Raw genomic sequence first — 18,088 nt, 5'->3', positions numbered from 1 at the left:
CCACGTCCTTAGCAGTTTGCACATTGGATTGATGAGATCTTGGATCGAGTGGAGGGTTCCGCAATCTCTTTCCATCACGTAAGAAGATTGACAAATAGTGAGGTGGATACGCTAGCGAGGGAGGGAGCCTCCTGTGTGCGGCATTGGAAGCATTTGCCTTTTATCCCTCCTTCATGAGCTTTATCTTGTACTTCTGAATTTTCTTCTCCATCTGGGCTGTACATTGATCATCTCGATTGCCCCCTGATCTTATTTCAATCTAATCCAATTCTATATCATTCAAAAAAAATCCTCCCTCCCTTTCTACTGCTATAAAGTATGCATCGAACAGAAGACAAGGGTACTTAAATTTCTCAAAAGAGACAGAAAAGAGACGGGTACTTACATTTCTCAAAAGGGACAGAGAAGAGACAGTATCACCTTGTCAAGGCCAAAAGAGACAGTTTCCAGGGAAATAAGACATTCAATTCAAGAATGAAGAAAGAAAATCCATATATTTGATTTGGAATCGGTGAGTTTTTACAAAAGCGATAACTCTGGCAAATTATACATCACAATCAGATTTAAGACCACATAAATTAATATCCAGCAATGATAGACATTGCTGACATTAACACTTTCTTGGGTGTAGATGTTGAATTTGAGTCTCTCTTGGCCCTTGAAAATTGACATTTGAACCCATATGGAGCAAACACCTATATCATTCCTATCTCTATCTGTACTCTTTAAAATCCATTGCCAAAGAAGCTTGTCTGTCCAACAGTGCAAGCAAGTTGCTTACCTTCTTGAATATGGCTACCTTATAAGGACCCAAGCTGCTTTTGAGCATCCTTTCAGAGATAAAAACTAGTTATCTCTTGCTGAATCTCAAGCATTTGTTATGTTTTGCTTCAGTAATGCTCGGGTTTGGTGGGTTGCTTTGCTTTTCCTGTTTTATGAAAGAGAGTTTCTCCATTGCATTTACAAACTTACGCAAGTGCTTGATGTATTCAGGGAAAGTTTCCAAGTTGCAGTGACCACCGCCCTTGACCCATAGTGGGTCATATTTTTCCTTGGCCAGTTCCCAAAGGCGTTTCCCGTGAGACAAATCAACTATATCATCATCTGTTCCCTGCAAATTATCAGTGTAATAAGTATTGCATAAAAATGTGAGTTATGTGTAATTTCTACAAAAGGAGGATGAATCTAATTTCACTTGGAACATGGGATAGAGCAGACCACCTCTATTTAATATACACTTTCGATAATTTAGAATAAGAGCATTAATTGAATCATTCAATGCCTGGTAAATAGGTCAGCCTTACAAAATGAACATAATCCCGGTGAAAAAACAGGGCCAAAAGATGCAGTTGACAAGAAGAAAAGGATTGAGAGAAGTAATAGGGAAAGCAAAAGGAAACCGGTGCCATGGAGAAGATTGTTGTGAAGTGTGTTGTCGAGAACTCGAAGAAGGAAGGGGAGAGGAGACGAGTCATCGATGAGAGGGGCAGGAGAACCTGGTAGATATTTTTCGGCGATGCTGAGATGTTATTTTCAGGCAAAGCAAATCCTAGTCGATTCGTTACGACATGGTCAAGTATTCAGACAAGAACGCAAACTCAGACAAGAAAGCGGCCAAGGTAAAAGGGAATCGATTTGGGGGAGTCCACAATGACGCAGGGGAGTTTTGAAACTATGTCATAAACCATGGACCATCAGTCCATCCTGGCCTAACCATGACCATAAACCATGGAACATTGGTCTACGTTAGTCAACCACAACCAAGTAACCATGGATCTTCGGTCTTCTACCATGGTTAATCTATGAAAATGTAATCATGACTGATAATCAAAGGTCTTTTCTTTTTCTTTTTATCTAATAAATGTAATTAACAACTATTGGTGGGAGAGTTATAGTGTCGTACTTATATCATGATTTATATCAATGAAATGCAATCCACTCTAAGGAAAATTTGTCGTCTTCTTTCATTGTGTGAAATTTTATTTTTCTTTTATGTTTAATGTTAGGTAACAGAGGGTGAGCCAACGGTAAGGTTGCTCCATTGTGGCCTGGTGGTCACGGGTTCGAGCCACGGAAACAGCCTCTCTGCAAAGCAGGGGTAAGGCTGCGCACATCTAGCCCTCCTCAGACCCCGCAATGGCGGGAGCCTCGTGCACTCGTATAATGTCAGGTAACATAATCTATACAAACACAATCATAATTAATAGAAATAACAGACACTAATTTATTCCATTAAGGTATACCCATTAAAAAGTTAAATTCTGCTTCTTTTCTGGTCTTGTCTAAGGCTATAAATTCCAATTCCATCGCGGGGAAGGGAGATATGATCAGATTCTGGACTGATCCCTGGATAGGGGATATCCCATTGTATATGAAATTCCCAAGTCTACAGGATAGCGATGAATTGCGATGCAAAGATATCGGAGTATTTGATCAGGGCGTGGATCAAGGGCGGGTTTTTTGGAACATTAGACTGAGAAGGAATCTTAAAGACGAGGAAATTGAGTGCCTTACTGATTTGCTTGAAACATTAAATGCCGCTTATTGCCTAGTTTTTGTACCGGATGGAAGAATCTGGGTCCCAGACCTGGGCGGTTGCTTCTCGGTGAAATCCTTCTTCAGCATCCTCAACAACGGAAAAAGGAAAGCCAAATGGAGGGCAATCATATGGAAATCACGTGCGCCACCAAGAGTGGTAGCTTTTGCCTGGATCGTGGTATTTAAGAGCACACATACTTGTGAAAGATTAAAACAGAGACATTTTCACCTGGCAAGTTGGTGCATACTTCGTAAGCAAGCGGAGGAAAATTTGGATCACCTTATGTTAAAATGCCCCTTTGCATTTCACATTTGGACTAGCTTTTTGAGTTCGTTCGACATCTCTTGGGTATTTCAAAAAGGTATCAGATCAGTTTTACTGAATTGGTGAGGTGGGATCTTTGGGAACATGGGACAATCGCTATGGAAACTACTTCCATTCGCGGTAATATGGAACATATGGAAGGAAAGAAATAGGATGATCTTCGAAGAAGAAAAGGAAAGGACAGCGGCTTGGGTTTCACTTCAAACTAAGATTGAGTTAATTTCTTGGATCAAAGCAACAGAAGATATCCATCATGGAACAGGGGAGATACTGAGAAATTGGAAAGAAATCGATTGCGAGAGGAAGATTAAAGAAAATACCCCAAAGTGGAAGCCCCCACCTGATGGATGACTGAAGTTGAACTTTGACGGGAGTTCCATTGGCAATCCAGGCAGAGCGGGGATGTGGTGCGGTTCAGGATTCAGGTGGAATGCTATTAATGTCATACTCTGAACTGGCTAGAATTTGCGACGCTAACGAGGCAGAAGTGAGGGCACTCCTCTTCGGACTCAAGTGGTTCGCCTCGAACAAAAGGGAACCACTTATCGTCGAGGGGGATTCATCAGGCACTATTACTTGGGCATCCTCCAGCTGGAAAGGGCCTTGGCGGATTCGACACCTCATTTCGGAAAATTAAAGATCTTGTGGGGATTGTTAAGCCTGTAATCGAACATAGAAGGAGATCTGCAAATGAACTGGCAGACCAATTGGCCAAGGAAGGTGTCTTTAGGGATTCAGTGTCTATTTATTCGGTCAGTGTCTATTTATTCGGTAAGAGACATGGGGGATAATGGAATGTAACACTTTTATATTCTAACTGTAAGCCTTCTGGCGGATGTAATCATGGGTAATGGGGACATCTTGTCCCCTTCCTGTTTTTGAATGTTCATTCAATAAAGTCATCTTTCAAAAAAAAAAAAATCCATAGTGGATCAAGTAAAATGATTTTGCGTGGTTGACTTCTAAGAAACTGTAGTAGAGTGAAGACATTCACTCCTGAAGTAATCATTGGGATGCTTTAATTAATGTGTTTAGTTACATATCACTCTTACTAAATACACCTATATGAGTATAGAAGTAGGGTTGCTTCCTATGAGAATTTAGCCTAATTCTCCATAGCGCTCACAGAAACAAGGAAAAAGCATATGGCCAGAAAATGTTAACCAACGAAAACGCTTATACATTGAATTTTTTATAAATGTGATGGGTTGACTTGGTTTATTATTCAAAGTTCCTTCTACATTGAATTTTTTTTATAAATATGATGGGTTGACTTGGTTTATTACTCAAAGTTTTTGGTTCACGACTTAGTTCACTAAGCACTTAAATAAACCTGGCACATCTACACTAAGTATAGGTTCACATCCACAAGACACCTTTGCTGATGCACAACAAATTCAATATCTGCCCGTGACATTTGTCTGTGATTTCTATTTTACATTTTGAAACCAGCGGGGGATTGCAAATTTAAAAGCCTACAATATATTAAAAGCTATAAAATATAGTTTTAAAATTATAAGCATTTGGAAGGGACTTTGAATTTTTCAAAGTCTTGTGTTTTTAATGCATGGTAAAGTGTTTCATTAATAAATAGCAAAGGAGAGAACCCCACAACTGAGATGGTCATTACATAAATAAAAACAATAAGAAACAATGAAAGAAGCTCCAAATCTCACAGGAGGAGAAATTCAAAAACCTTTAACAGGGGCCTACCAACCTAGACCGAGGAATCCTATCCGCATCATTATTAGCAGATCTCCTCACATCCTGGGAGGAAACGGAAAAGTCTCCTATACAATCCGGGATCTCATCTACCAAATGAGCAAATCCCCAAGGGCGAGGATGGATCTCAAGCATCCACCTTATGACATTTTGGGAATCACCCTCCACCACCAAAGAAGGCAGCACTCTCTCCTTTGTAAGTCCGAAGTCCAATACCCTGAAGAACCACCCTTAGCCCTCCTTCATTAGAGTCACTTATCCCTATAGGGCCAGTAAAATCCCACTTAATGCCACCCATCTCATCTCTAAGAACATCTCCTACCTCAGCCAGCCCCAGATTACCAAGACTCAAGGCATCAAAATTCAACTTGAATAGCCTCAGGTGGGTGGAGTCCAAGTGGGCCAAAGGGTTTCCTTCGACTCCTCACAATGGTAGATCTCTCTCCATCGGCGCCATAAATCAGAGCTGGAAATGAATCTAAAGTACAGAAGGGATTTAACCCAAAAGATTGATAGGGGTGCTTTTTGTGAAGGATGAGTAAGCGCTTTTAACCGAACTGCGGAAAACCCCGTCATTTCTTTCCTTCAATTAACAATATCACTTTCCATGCGATTCTTCCCTTTTCCTCCAAGGAGCCATGAACCAACAATCCAGAAGATCATCCATCCGATAAGGGAAAACGCACAGGATCCCAAATCTCCTGAGGATATGACCCGTGATATCTCTAGCATACTTACAGTGGATAAAAATATGGTCCACTGTCTCCCATGTCTCTATGCATAGTGAGTAGTGATCTATGATTGTGGTTTTGCTTTGTATCGCTCAAAAGTTGTCTCACATTGGAATGGAAGACTGAACTTCATGGTTATAAAAATGGAGGATTTTTCTATGGGTTTTAACCCATGAGAGAGACGCTTTGTCAAGTGACTCTTTAGTCTTTTACAAGTGCGTGCGCTGATCCATGCCAAGATGTGGTATGGCATGGTGTGGGCATGTGCATTCTTGGGCACATTCTTCTTTTGTGTTTTTACAATTTTATTTTAAAATTTACTTAATGTGATTTATAGTTTTACCACTATTTAATTATAGTCTTAATAGCCTAAGTAGGTAACCCTACTTCCTAGTCATTTTATAATGTTTCCTAATCCATTCCATGCAAGTGGATTCAGTTACGATACAAGATTAGGAGTCTATAAATAAAAGACTCAACTCAACTCAACTCAACTCAACTAAGCCTTTGTCCCAAACTAGTTGGGGTCGGCTGAGTCTATAAATAAAAGACATTGGCAAAAAAATGATCGAAGACAGAACATCTTCCTTTCTGCAGTGCAATAGACAACATTTTCTTCTTCCTACAACTTCTATTTTCAAGTGGGCAAATAATGTGTACGTGCTCTCTGCATGGCAGATTCATAAGTGCAAAATTCCAATGCGGCAAATTGATGTATCTTGTGAGATAGAAGCAGAGAAGCTCTTCTGCACCGAGAACCACTCTTTCTAAAATATTTTTCCCTTTATTATGGAAAGTGGGTTTATGCATGTATTTAGGCTTCTTTTCGGAGCTGATTTCCGCAAGGTTTACCTTCAAAACTAATTTAGATACATGAGACCTTTTGTGTCTGGTTCTGTTTCCTTCTATCTATGATGAATTATGAGATCCTTAAGTGGCATCAGACTACGTTCATGTTTGAGAGTATTTGTAGCTTTTTTTCTTTTTTTTTTGAATGATTGAGTATTTGTAGTTCCTTCTAGAAGGCGGTAGTTTCTCAATTACAGCTGCCACTTGAAAAGCCTCATCTAGACTGATTCCAACAGCTACAAAATCTCATGTGCTATCCAATAAACATCATACAAAGTCCTTTCCATGGAACTAAGTATATTTCCCTGACATAAGAAATCATCTGATTCCTTTTCTTCAACATTTCAGATCTAGTAGGTTCATGTTCAAGATTCATGCATGTTAAACTGCGTTCCACAAAAGCATAATTTAGATTCAACGAACCAAGGCTAAGTAGTAATATCTGTTTCCATCTCTTAAAGTTGTTCTCGTCAAACTTTTCAAACCTAGAGTGACCTTGTTAATTTCTGTTTCCATCTCTTAAAGTTGTTCTCGTCAAACTTTTCAAACCTAGAGTGACCTTGGCTTTTCGAAATGGTTAACCTCGAATAATGAAGGGAACAGAAGGGAAACAAATGAGGAAGAGAGCTTTGTTTTACCTTGCCTTGTCTTAACTGAGACGGAGGTGGGGATTGGCCGAAGAAGAACCAAAAATGGAATTTTTGATCGGAGGGAGTAGATCCAGTTGATGCAACAGAGGAGCCTAGCCTAGAGATTATTTTAATTAGTATATATGGCGAGAACATAAATGTGACTAGTGAAGAGAAGTTGACTCATCAAACCCATACGGGTGTGGCTCTTTGGCTTAAAGTCATGGGTTTGCTCCCCATTGACTCGAGTTCGAATCCCCTCTGGCTTACCCGATGCTCGTGGTTTACGGGTGATTGCGCACATCCATAGGGAATAGTCCTGCCCTAAAATTGGGGTGGGGATACCCTATGTCATAAAAAAAGAAAAAAGAGTTGGCTCATCAGATTGAGGTATGTGATGCACACGCTTCCCCCCATTAAGGTAGATTTCAGTCTTTAAGATCGAAAATACAGTCAAGGTTTCAGGTTTAGGTTTCAGTATGTGTTTTGATCCCGACGGAAGTGAAAACATGACAGTTTTGGATGAAATTTCAGTGAAAATCCTATAAAATCATAAACACATATGCAAAATGACTGACATTTAAGATGAAACTTCAGGAATTGCTAGAATAAAAGCGCAAGTACACAGTAAAAACCAATTACAAAAGCAAAAAAAATAAAAATCACCCATAATGGTTTAACAACATTGAACACCTAGTGACATGCGCAATAATTTTATACCATACCACATTTCACATGTAATTCATATAAATATTTACTCATGATACGTATGCCGTTTCAATTTAATTACTGTTAATTTTCAAAAAGAAAAAAAATGATACGTATGCCACATTTCACATGCAATTCATATAAATATAATTATATAACACATATTGATATAGTATACTACTTATGATTTGTGTTTCGTTATGTGTTTCGGGTTCAATATGCGCTTCACTGGGGATGGAAATGGAAACATTTTGGTCTTTTCATGTTGGTTTCAGTGGAACTTTAAAACCGTGAAAGAAGAAAACAACACTAGATAGAAGAAATCTCTCGTTTCGAAGGTAAACCTTGTGGAAATCAGTTCTGAAATGAAGCCCAAAAAGAATCATAAACCCAATTTCCACAATAAAGGAAAAAAATATTTTAAGAGTGGTTAGAACTTCAAGAAGAAAAGAAGGGATTGTTTTGTGTGCGGAAGACTAGACCATCATGTACCAATATCCCGTTGTGTTTTCCTACCATTCCTTGTCTGAATCCAATAATAGATTGGATTGGAGGAATCAGCTTTGCTCCGTTCACGCATTCCGTTGACGATTTTCTCCCCTGCAGAATAATTTTTTTTTTTGATGGGTAAGCTGGGGTTTTGCGGGGACCCCTACCGATTTATTTCAAAATAGAGATGATACAAGGAAAGCACAAAGCATACCCTAACTTGGGAAATGCAAGGAAGGGATGAACCAAAGCTCAACACACATATGAGTGAGCAGACACTAAGCCTAAGAGATCAAGATGCTCAATACTTCTAAATTACATAATCGGCTAATTTGGATGGGATATGTTGGGCTTTTCGAGAGCGTTTTGGCCAACTTTTCTTACGAACTTCCTGCCATGTTTCATTTGGTTCAACTTCTGGGATCACTTTGGCGGCCTCTTTATCCTTCTTCTCAATGGAAAATTTTTCCTTTTCAGGATTTGAAGTTATCCCCGTGAGACCCTCAAAGTGGCATTCTGAGATCCTTGATTTGAGCTTCTTCAAAGCATCAGCCATGAAGGTGGCATCATCTAATTTCTGATATAGGAACTGGTTAAAGGAGAAGTCATCTAAGTACAATGGATCTAGAGGGATCTCCCCTGGAATTTGAGCCTTTTGATGGGCCTTTTGATGAGCATCACTTTCTTCTGTGGGCGAGGAGTGACCCGAGGATTGGATTTCTTCATTCTGTTTTTCATCACATCTTTCTTTTATTTCATGAGGCTTATCCTCTTTTTCTTCATTTTTTCTCTCATCACTGTCCTCTCCATCAGATCTTTGTGGGGGTTCTGCCAGTATACTCTGCCCCTCTTTATGATGCATCAAGATTATCTCCGCAGCCTGTGAACCCACCCCCTGAGACAACCAGGTCAGCAAAATTACCTGCAAATCCCCTAGGACAATAGAGCAATCTGTTCTCCAATGCGGAAGACCATAACCCAACCTCAGAACTGGAAGCCTATGAAACAGAAAAAACAAGAAGATGAGATCCTCACAACCATGATCCCAGATGAAGACTACACTGAAGCTCAGAAAGATGGACTCATACTTTGGTGGGTTATCTAATGGGGAAGAGACCTTATTTTCTGGCCTTGGGAAACTTTTTGCAACGAAAATGGAACCTGAAAGGTGACTTCAGAATGTATGGGCTTGCAAATGGCTGCTTCTTGTTTAAATTTGGGAACAAAGAAGATTGCATCCAAGTGCTAAAATCGCCTTCAAATTCTTATGGAGGAAGACCTATCATTCTGCAGAGATGGGCTGCTGAGTGTGCTCTAGAGAGACTTAAGCTGTCTACCATTCCTATATGGGTCAAGTATCCTGGGCTACACCTTAAATTTTGGACCAAAGTTGGTCTAAGTAAGATCACAAGCCTCCTAGGCAGACCCCTTTACATGGACAAACAGACAACAGAATCCACTCAGCTCAGCTATGCTCGAGTATGTGTAGAAGTCAGCGCTGATGCTGATCTTCCAAGCTCTATCAGAATTAACACATCCTCTGGTCCTGTATATCAATCAGTTGAGTATGACTGGAAACCTTCAGCCTGTAAGAGATGTAAAGATTTCAGTCATACTCCAGATAAATGCCCAATGCCTAATCTCAATCCTCCGTCTCTGCCAGCAAAGAAAATATGGATTCCAAAGAAGAGCAATGACGGAGACCGGATAGCAACTCGACAGAGGTATCATGACAATGAAATTTCTGAAAATGCAAAGCAGTCTCAAATTAGCCAATATCAAGAGAAAAGGCCTGAGAATTCTGGGCTCAAGAAAAAAGAGAGTGGAAATTCCTCAACAGAAGTCAATACAAAATACAGCACCCCAGAAGTATGTAGCATCCCCACCTCAAATACTTTCAGCATTTTGGAGGAGGAAGAGAAAAAGCCATGGAAGGGTAAAGATGAAGAAACAAAGGATACCACTGAAACTCCCACAAATCCTGTAAACACTCTCAATGTTCCCTCACCTATTTGCATCTCTGAAGACCAAAAGGAAGATGAAGAGATCAATGAAGATCAAAATACTGATTATGAGGAAGATGATGAGGATGACGAAGATGATGCAGATGTGCAAACCAACTCTTTTGAAATGCTAGATTCTGATGGGCCGGGTAAGAATCAATCAGAAAAGTGTGATGCTCTGGTCCACATTGGTGCTCAAGATCCCCCATTTTTAGATGACCTCTCCTTCAACCAGATTCTATCTAAAAATTAGATGGTGCCACCTTCCTTACTGAGAGACTGGCAACACTCAAATCAATGATCTCAGAAAGAAACTTTGAGGGGCTGGAAATCCATACCAAAATAGAGATTCTAAGAGAAGTTGAGGAGGAGTTAGCAAGCGCTACAAGCAAGAAAAGCACGTCCTGCCAGGCGGGGATAGTTCATAAGAAAATATGACCAAAAAGCTCTCAAAGAGCCCAACATATCCCTTCCAAATTAGCCGATTATGTAATTCACAAGTATTGAGCATTTTGATCTCTTAGGCTTAGTGTTTGTCGCTCATAAGTGTTGAGCTTTGGTTTTCCCTTCCTCGCATGTTTCCGAGTTAGGGTTGGTTTTGAGCTTTTATTGTATCATCTTTATTTATGAAATAAATCGGTAGGGGTCCCCGCTAAACCCCAGCTTACCCATAAAAAAAAAGAAGAAAGACTAGACCATCATGCTTGGCAATGTCGTCAAAGTAAATGTAAGGGGACTTGTCTTCAAAGTTGAAACCTGAAAATCCCCAAGCGAACCTAACATAAGGTGAAATAGTTGTAGCGACTTGCAAGTGGTATCTGAAGTGACCTCCTGTGCCACATCAAGGATTGGGTGGTGGACACTAGGCCGGACACATTTGTTGTGATCGAAGCATGTTTACATTATACGAGCTAGTGGTGGAAGGTGACAACTATTCATGGGGAACACATCGTCATAAACAATTCTTAGCAAATGGAAGGTCCTTCTGAAGCTTACTTCATGTAAGATTTTGGCAATGCACAAGGTTATTCGTGTTCCAGAGAATCAAAAGAATCTTGTCTCAGGCTCTCCACTGCCAAGCATGGTATTAAATTAGTGTTTGAGTCTGAGAAGGTCATTATGACAAAAATGGGAATTGTTTGGAAAAGGTTACTGTAATGAGCGGTCTTTTCAAGTTGAATGTACTTAACTTTGTAATTTATAAAGCATCATCTTCTTCTTTGTATTTTGCTGGCTCTACAGATATGTGCCTTGGTAGATTAGGGCATGTAAATGTCTCTTCCATCAACAGGATGGAAAGCTTATATCTTATTCCTATTAATCACTCTAAAACAAAAAATAGAACGGTCTCCTCCTTTCTATAACTGCTTTTGTCTCCATATTCCTCCTGTAACTTCTATTTTCAAGTGGGCAAATCATGTGTACGCGTTCGCTCAGCAAAGGATTTGTAAGTGCACACTTTCAACGTGACGAAATGATGTAACCTGCGAGGTAGATGTTGTGAAGCCCTTTGCGACTTCGATCTAGAGAGGGAGCAAAATCTACCCTAAGGAAAGTATCTCCAATACATGCCTCAATATGAAAAGTGTATTTTTCTTCTCTACATTCTGTTTTTACTGTTGTCCCTTGCTGATTTATACTCCATTCTTATACACTTGAAAAAACATAGAGTTTTATGTCAGGGGGAGGGGAGGAGGGGTTAACCTTTATAAGTACCTCCACATTCACCACCCTAAAGAAGCAAAGGGAGAAAAGGATATTTGAGTTGTTAGTTGTTCTTAATTAAGAGTTTGAACCTATCCGTGCTCAGATCCTCAGGAATCAGAACAAACATACATGTACTGATTTCCACGATGCTTTGACTGAGAGGTCTCTTTTGTCGACGAGTTAAAGGGGCAAGGTGGCAATCCCCAAGAGGAAATGTAAATACTGTGGTAAGATGAACCACACTAGAGAGACATGTATGCAATACTGACTAGCATGGTAAGCCCCGGTGGTAGGTGCCCATAACAATTTTCTGCCTTCTAGTAATAGGAAAAAAAAGAAGCAAACAAGCTTCTACGTCCAGTACAACTCATGACTTTCTACGAATGTATAATAATGGTGATGAACTTCATATTCCCTACAAGCCATACTTCAATATAAGAATCCCTTGAGGAGTTTTTTCTTGAACTGCCTCTCTTTCCAAATGAGGTACCTGCACCTAGGGATTCAAGGAAAATGATGAATGCCACTGCATCAATGCATAGAGTGAAGAATGAGGATCAAGGATGTCCATGTCTATGTTACAAAGGCTAAATGTCACTACCACACACAATCATTGCATAGACTGAAGGATGAGGATCAAGGATGCACATGTCTATGTTACAGAGGCCGAATGTCACTTCCACACACATTCAAGTAGTTTAATATGATATCCACATAAAAACATGTACTTTCACATATTTCTACATGCAATCCAAATAAAGTATGAAGTACTTTTTCAAACAATTGTGAGTGCTTATGATCTTGACCCAACTTTTGTCTACCACTTCCCAACACCACTGAGTGGGAACATCCAGTTTGGAGAATGAACCTTCCAAAGTAGAGTTTTATGAGTATATATTTATGTATTAAAAACGCAGGGCAGCCTTCCCTTTCCTCTCCACATGACCGAGGGAATGAGCCCCGAACAACCGCTTAGTAGTTTGTTCTTGCCCGAGATGAGTTATTGCCATTTCATTTTGATGGATGAAACGAACAGACTTTAGTTGACGGAAAGGGAATGTATATCGATATGTAATTTATTATAAACAAAAGCACGAAGCTTCAAACGTTCAAAAAAAAATGCAAGAAGCTTCAAAATGCTCGGAGAAACCTCTAGCTACTACTTCTCATGTAAAATGGTAATAAAACCTTCACTCCGCCATCACAGAGTGAAGGATTGGCAGAAACATGGTAATATGAACAACAACCAAAAGCCCCACTCAAGCTTTTTCCAAGAGGCCCACATTTTACCAAATGAGAGGGTTGTTACTTTTTACTTTCTAAATCAGTAGACATCCAGTCCCATAATAGTTGGGCCTAGAAGAACTCTTTATAAAAAAAAAATCCAAGAAGAACATAAGATATGATTACCCATAAGGACCATCACGCAGAGTCCTAATGTTTGCTTGTAAACTTACATTTTCATGTGATTCCTGAACAAGCAGGCTGTTGAAAACCAAGTTAAGGCCAAGTCAGTAAAGCAATGGGCCTCTGAAAAAGAACCAGCATTCTTATTTATACAATTACACTATGGTGATATCCTGATAACCATAGAATAACGAACTGAAGCAATAATAACACATTGATTCCATAATGAAACACTAAAGCAATAACGAGAAACTGTCGTGGCTTAGAAGTATGGTTGGAAAACATGATTAAAGTCCTTCCACAAGCTATCATGTCTTTTTTTTTTGGAAAGTGCCAGTTTTCTTTTACAAGTATTATCTTCAGTGTTCAATCAATCAGGAGATGGAATCTACATTTTAGTAATATAAGGAAGATGCCACATAACAAGATTCACAACATGCCATTGAAAAAGAAAAAGAAAAATATTCACAATGTGAAAAGATGCACAAATAACATTTGAATCATAGTCATGACAACTGATTGTCTAGATGCTAAAAAAATGTAAATTACACCAATATATTGAAGACTTAGATGTAAAACATGAACAGGACTTACATGTATAACAAGAACTGGACAGTTGACATGCCGTATCTTATCAATGTTCTGCAAATACAGATTGGAACTTTCTAAATAAATAATTGAGAACTCAAACATGCACTTACATCAAAGCAGAACAGCAGGGCATAATCAAGACTTACTTTAAAAATGTCGAACCAGAATGTCATTTTAACCGGGTACAACACCCGTATTCCTGACAGAATTGCACTATGAAGAACAACAGCCCTCAGTCTTGGTAAACGTGCCGCCAAGTGTAGTGTAGGTCCGCTACCAACAGATTGGCCATATAGAATCACATCTTCTTGCCTTATTCCATACTCTCTCTTCAAACAATTGTAAATGGCCTCTATATCGTAGTATGTGTTGAACTCGGATGGCTATTGAAAGATTCAAAGTATCAAAAACGACTATTACCAGAATGGCAATGATAAAGCTGCTATCGGTTGAATTTCATAGCCAATTCGTAGATATTAGGTAATTAATTATATAACAGAACATATATAACAATATCAGCTTCTCTAGTTTGTATTGATGCTCTTGCTGCTGTTGATGATGGATCAGATTACTTGTGAATTTTTTTGAGCATACCAAATGATGAGAAATCCGACCCCTAGATTAATAATCCACTAAAGCCAAGAGCAATGAATCAAAGGCTACATCAGATAGATGATGCAGTACAAGGAGTCTGATGCCCTATTAGTGAGGAGATAAGAAATTCAAACAAGATGAGAGATGAGTACAATTGATGGTAAGAGTAAAGACTCTTCCCTGATGGGGAAAACCCCTTTATCTCATCCGGTTGTGAAAATGGGCAAGGAACAAAACGTTCTTCTCTGTATTGCTTTGCTCTGATACCAGTGAAAACCCACGTGACAGAGAAGATCTAAAAGCAAGATGCAATGCTTGGATGTAAACAGTGCAATGCAAAGAGATGAGATGAATAGTGAGGAGAGAGCACAGAGAGATTCCAATAATCAATTGTTTGGGCTACAGTGGCAGAGGGACTTCTCCTCCCAAACAAGGGGCTGTTAGTTGTGTGTTTTACAAGAGTTAAAACTTTTCACAAATAAAGGGATTAGCATATATACTCCCTTATCCATAACCGTTTCGATCCAATGGCTAATAACACACCAACGTGGTTTTACATGTATAACAATTGAGAGATTGAGAGAAAGATCAAAAGATAGATACATAAGTACATAAGGGAGAGGATTTATTTCGTTTTTCTTTCTTTTGTTCATAAATTGCAAAATTGCAAACCATTCTGTTGCAAGTTACAGAGTATTTTCACAGGTCAAAGAAATCTAAGGCCAGATCAGGTATCATGTGCAGCTTACCTTACCAGAAGAGGCTCCATACCCCGAATAATCGTAACTGCGAAAGACAAAAAAATCCTCATCAATAACAAATAAAAACCCTTTGAATTGCATCAAAATCCAAATCCCAGAAAACATAACTCTTCATCAATCATCCTATCCTTGAACAAATATAACAAAAAAATTCAGGATGCCAAAAAAAAATTGACATTTTGGAAGCTTTAGACGCAAAAAACTTGGACCCATCTGAAAATTACCATTTCAAACAGAACTGAAAATGAAATATTGGGGATTATACAGAAAAATCTATATGGGTCTTAATCCCATTACACCAACATGCTTCACAAACAACAAATCAAAGATAATCAACCAATTCAAGTAGATAAAAAGCTGAAAAAAAAATCACAATCAAAACCCATCTCAGCAAAAGCAAAACAAAAAAAAACATTTCCAGTTGGAAAATCCTAAGAGCAAAATCCACAAGGTTGTGAATTCATGCTATCTTGCCTATAAAAAAAAAGGCCATATCCAGCAAAACAAATCAAAACCCAGATTCCAAACCAGAAGGATCAACCAAAATACCACATGATTTTATTTTTTGTTTTTGTTTTTGTGAATGATAAAAGAAATATATACCTCATGATATTGACACGCAAGTGGGCTCTGAGCTCAACAAAGAGCTCAAGCATCTGACCCAAATCAGCAGCGTTTCCATGGGAATACAAAAGAGTAAATCTAGCAAAAGGGTGTCTCCAAAACGTAGCCACAATCTTATTACCTCCCTTTGTATCAAGCAAATGTACATCCACATTCTTATCAGCTGTAATCCCAGAGAAAAAAAGCTTCCCATCTCCTTCTCTAAACACATCATATGTTGGTGGGTCTGGTGGAAAAAATGCAAATTTTGCTGCAACACTCGATGTTACGTTGCCCATTAAAACTCCACCATGAATTCTCCTTCATTCCATTGAACAACAAACATTCATTCTCCTTCCACACAAATACAATAAAAAATCAAAGAAGGGATTTTTTTTTTTTTCACCACGTTTGATGCAATCCAAGTGGCGTCTTGTTAAGTAAATTGTAAAGGGTGGCAGAAAATTGATCCGATCTAACTGGCAATGAGATGAGCTGGAAGAACTGACAAACATAACCAGGAGCTTTAATAAGGTAGAAATAATAGGGATATATTCAAACCCTTTTTTACCTGGGACAGCCTCCTCTAGTGTAAAAGAGTAGCCATAAATACACTATAGTGGGGTGTCCGAAGTAAAACAGGAGAAAATATATCACTTTACAAAAATAAAGATAAAGGGTAGAAATAAAGGAAGGGGATCGAATCTCGGGCAGAAGAATCGACGGTTGAGATTCGGTCAAAGGCTGCTGAAATTTTCAGATTTTAAGTCAGAGTCAGACATTCCTCCATATATGCTTTGCTCAGCGACCCATGGTTGGGCGTTTTAGCTGTTAAAATCTTACCCTTGTTTTTTTGGTTATATTACGGACATACCCTTTATATTGTTTTGCTTTAATTAGCTACCACGTGAATTGCACGTGGTGATCTTTATGCTATTTATGGGGAGATGGTTTGACATGGGCCCACCCGTATGAGACCGAATGATCTGGATCCTCCATTGAGGACTTCCATCTTGTTCAGCATTTATTAACAATCCGATTTCTTAACTGTTCATCTGCTGGGTATTAATTGCCACCCGTGATTTTGATATTTGCACACCTTCTCAATGGCAAACGTTTGAAATAAAAAAATGATGCAAAATATGAGGCTCCTGTGGAGTTTTTGGGAGATGCCGACAATATGCATGGGGAGAGGAAAGGGTTAAACCGTTAAAGTGGTGGAAAAGAAGCCAAAATCGAATTCTAATTGGCTAAACCTGTGGGCCATCCTTTCCGGTCAGTGCAATCTGTGGGATATATGACAATAAATGGGGCCCATCATTGTGCTGATCTCCACCGTACGTGGCACAGACACCATGATTGGGCCCACCCATGATTTCATCTAGCGGCCCCATTATAGAGATGCCATACCTTGAAAATCACACTAGTGGATCCACTCTATCAGTGGTCTTCAATGTCGGCCCTCTGCTTCAATCCCCATCAATGCACTTGGAATCAGCATGATTCCAACTCTTGATTTAGTGGGCCCTATGTGGAGATGCCGTAGACCTAATATCACTCCGATTGGGTAATTCTACCTATGTAGTTTTTAATTTCCTCACCTTCGATTTAGTTGCCACAATTTGCACGGTTAGGATTGTCCCATCAAGGTCAATATTTCTCCCATAGCCCATCCATAGCAAGGCCTAGAAAATAAATGCAAAATTATTTTGCAATTAGACTCCCTTTAATTATTGATGATCTTATGAGTGTTGTAACTTTCTAATTAAAAATAGAAAATTTTTAGGCAGAGACATGTGATCATTGGATCTAACGGCTTAATTCCATGTTCATGTGATTGTTATTGGATCAAAAGTATCCGACCCACCAGATCAACGATCCCAATTGATCCAACACCATGCCAAGAAAAAAGAGATAAGGATGTTTAAGAAGGATAGAAACATCCAAACTACCGAAAAGGAAACATCCACACCACCCAAAAGCATCTTGGCACTTGATGTTGTTGGCTTTAAAATTAAAAGTGAAAGTGAGATAACAGTTAAAGCTCAAGCCCCTCTTTGGTCAAAAAAGAGAAAAGAAACTTTCTAAAATAGTATTACAGAAAAGGATTAAAGGATGTATAGATAAAGGCAGATGATATAGGCACAACCCTGCTTTGATAAAAGGCATGAAATCCACTTGTCCTATGTGCTTTAATCTGCCAAAGGCTGCTGACTGCTTCTTGGGAATTGTCACACATCGTTAAAGGATGGTTGTGCTATATCATTTCACTAGTTGAGAAATTATATGGGTGTGGATGATCCAAACCGTTCATTTGTTGGGCCCCAACATAAATATAATGTATCCTCCATAGGATGATTCTAATAACCCTCCGATTTGCAGAGGGACTGCACATTATAGAGATTTCCGTAATGTGCAGTCCTTCTAAATC

At 39.1% G+C, this 18,088-nt stretch overlaps 1 protein-coding gene across 2 annotated transcripts; it reads right to left on the bottom strand.

Annotated features, from left to right (window-relative positions):
• Positions 1–475: 475 nt before the first annotated feature.
• Positions 476–16,165, bottom strand: LOC143879513 (alpha/beta-Hydrolases superfamily protein). Of its 2 annotated transcripts, XM_077381943.1 has the most exons (6): positions 15,658–16,165; positions 15,043–15,079; positions 13,846–14,082; positions 13,703–13,750; positions 13,159–13,186; positions 983–1,111 (listed from the first exon to the last, which is right to left on the bottom strand). In XM_077381943.1, the coding sequence occupies exons 1-5, from the start codon at positions 15,954–15,956 to the stop codon at positions 13,163–13,165; spliced, it is 645 nt and encodes a 214-aa protein (XP_077238058.1). In that variant the 5' UTR covers positions 15,957–16,165; the 3' UTR covers positions 983–1,111; positions 13,159–13,162. The 2 variants fall into 2 exon arrangements, with proteins under 2 accessions (XP_077238057.1, XP_077238058.1); XM_077381942.1 differs by lacking the exon at positions 13,159–13,186 and having other exon boundaries at positions 476–1,111; positions 15,658–16,164.
• Between the last annotated feature and the right edge of the window lie 1,923 nt (positions 16,166–18,088).

The sequence above is a fragment of the Tasmannia lanceolata genome, unplaced genomic scaffold, assembly GCF_043159265.1.
Source record: "Tasmannia lanceolata isolate RefF3 unplaced genomic scaffold, GAP_Taslan_0.1 ptg000006l, whole genome shotgun sequence".
NCBI classification, from domain to species: domain Eukaryota; kingdom Viridiplantae; phylum Streptophyta; class Magnoliopsida; order Canellales; family Winteraceae; genus Tasmannia; species Tasmannia lanceolata.
This window is presented reverse-complemented; position numbering and strand designations above follow the sequence as displayed.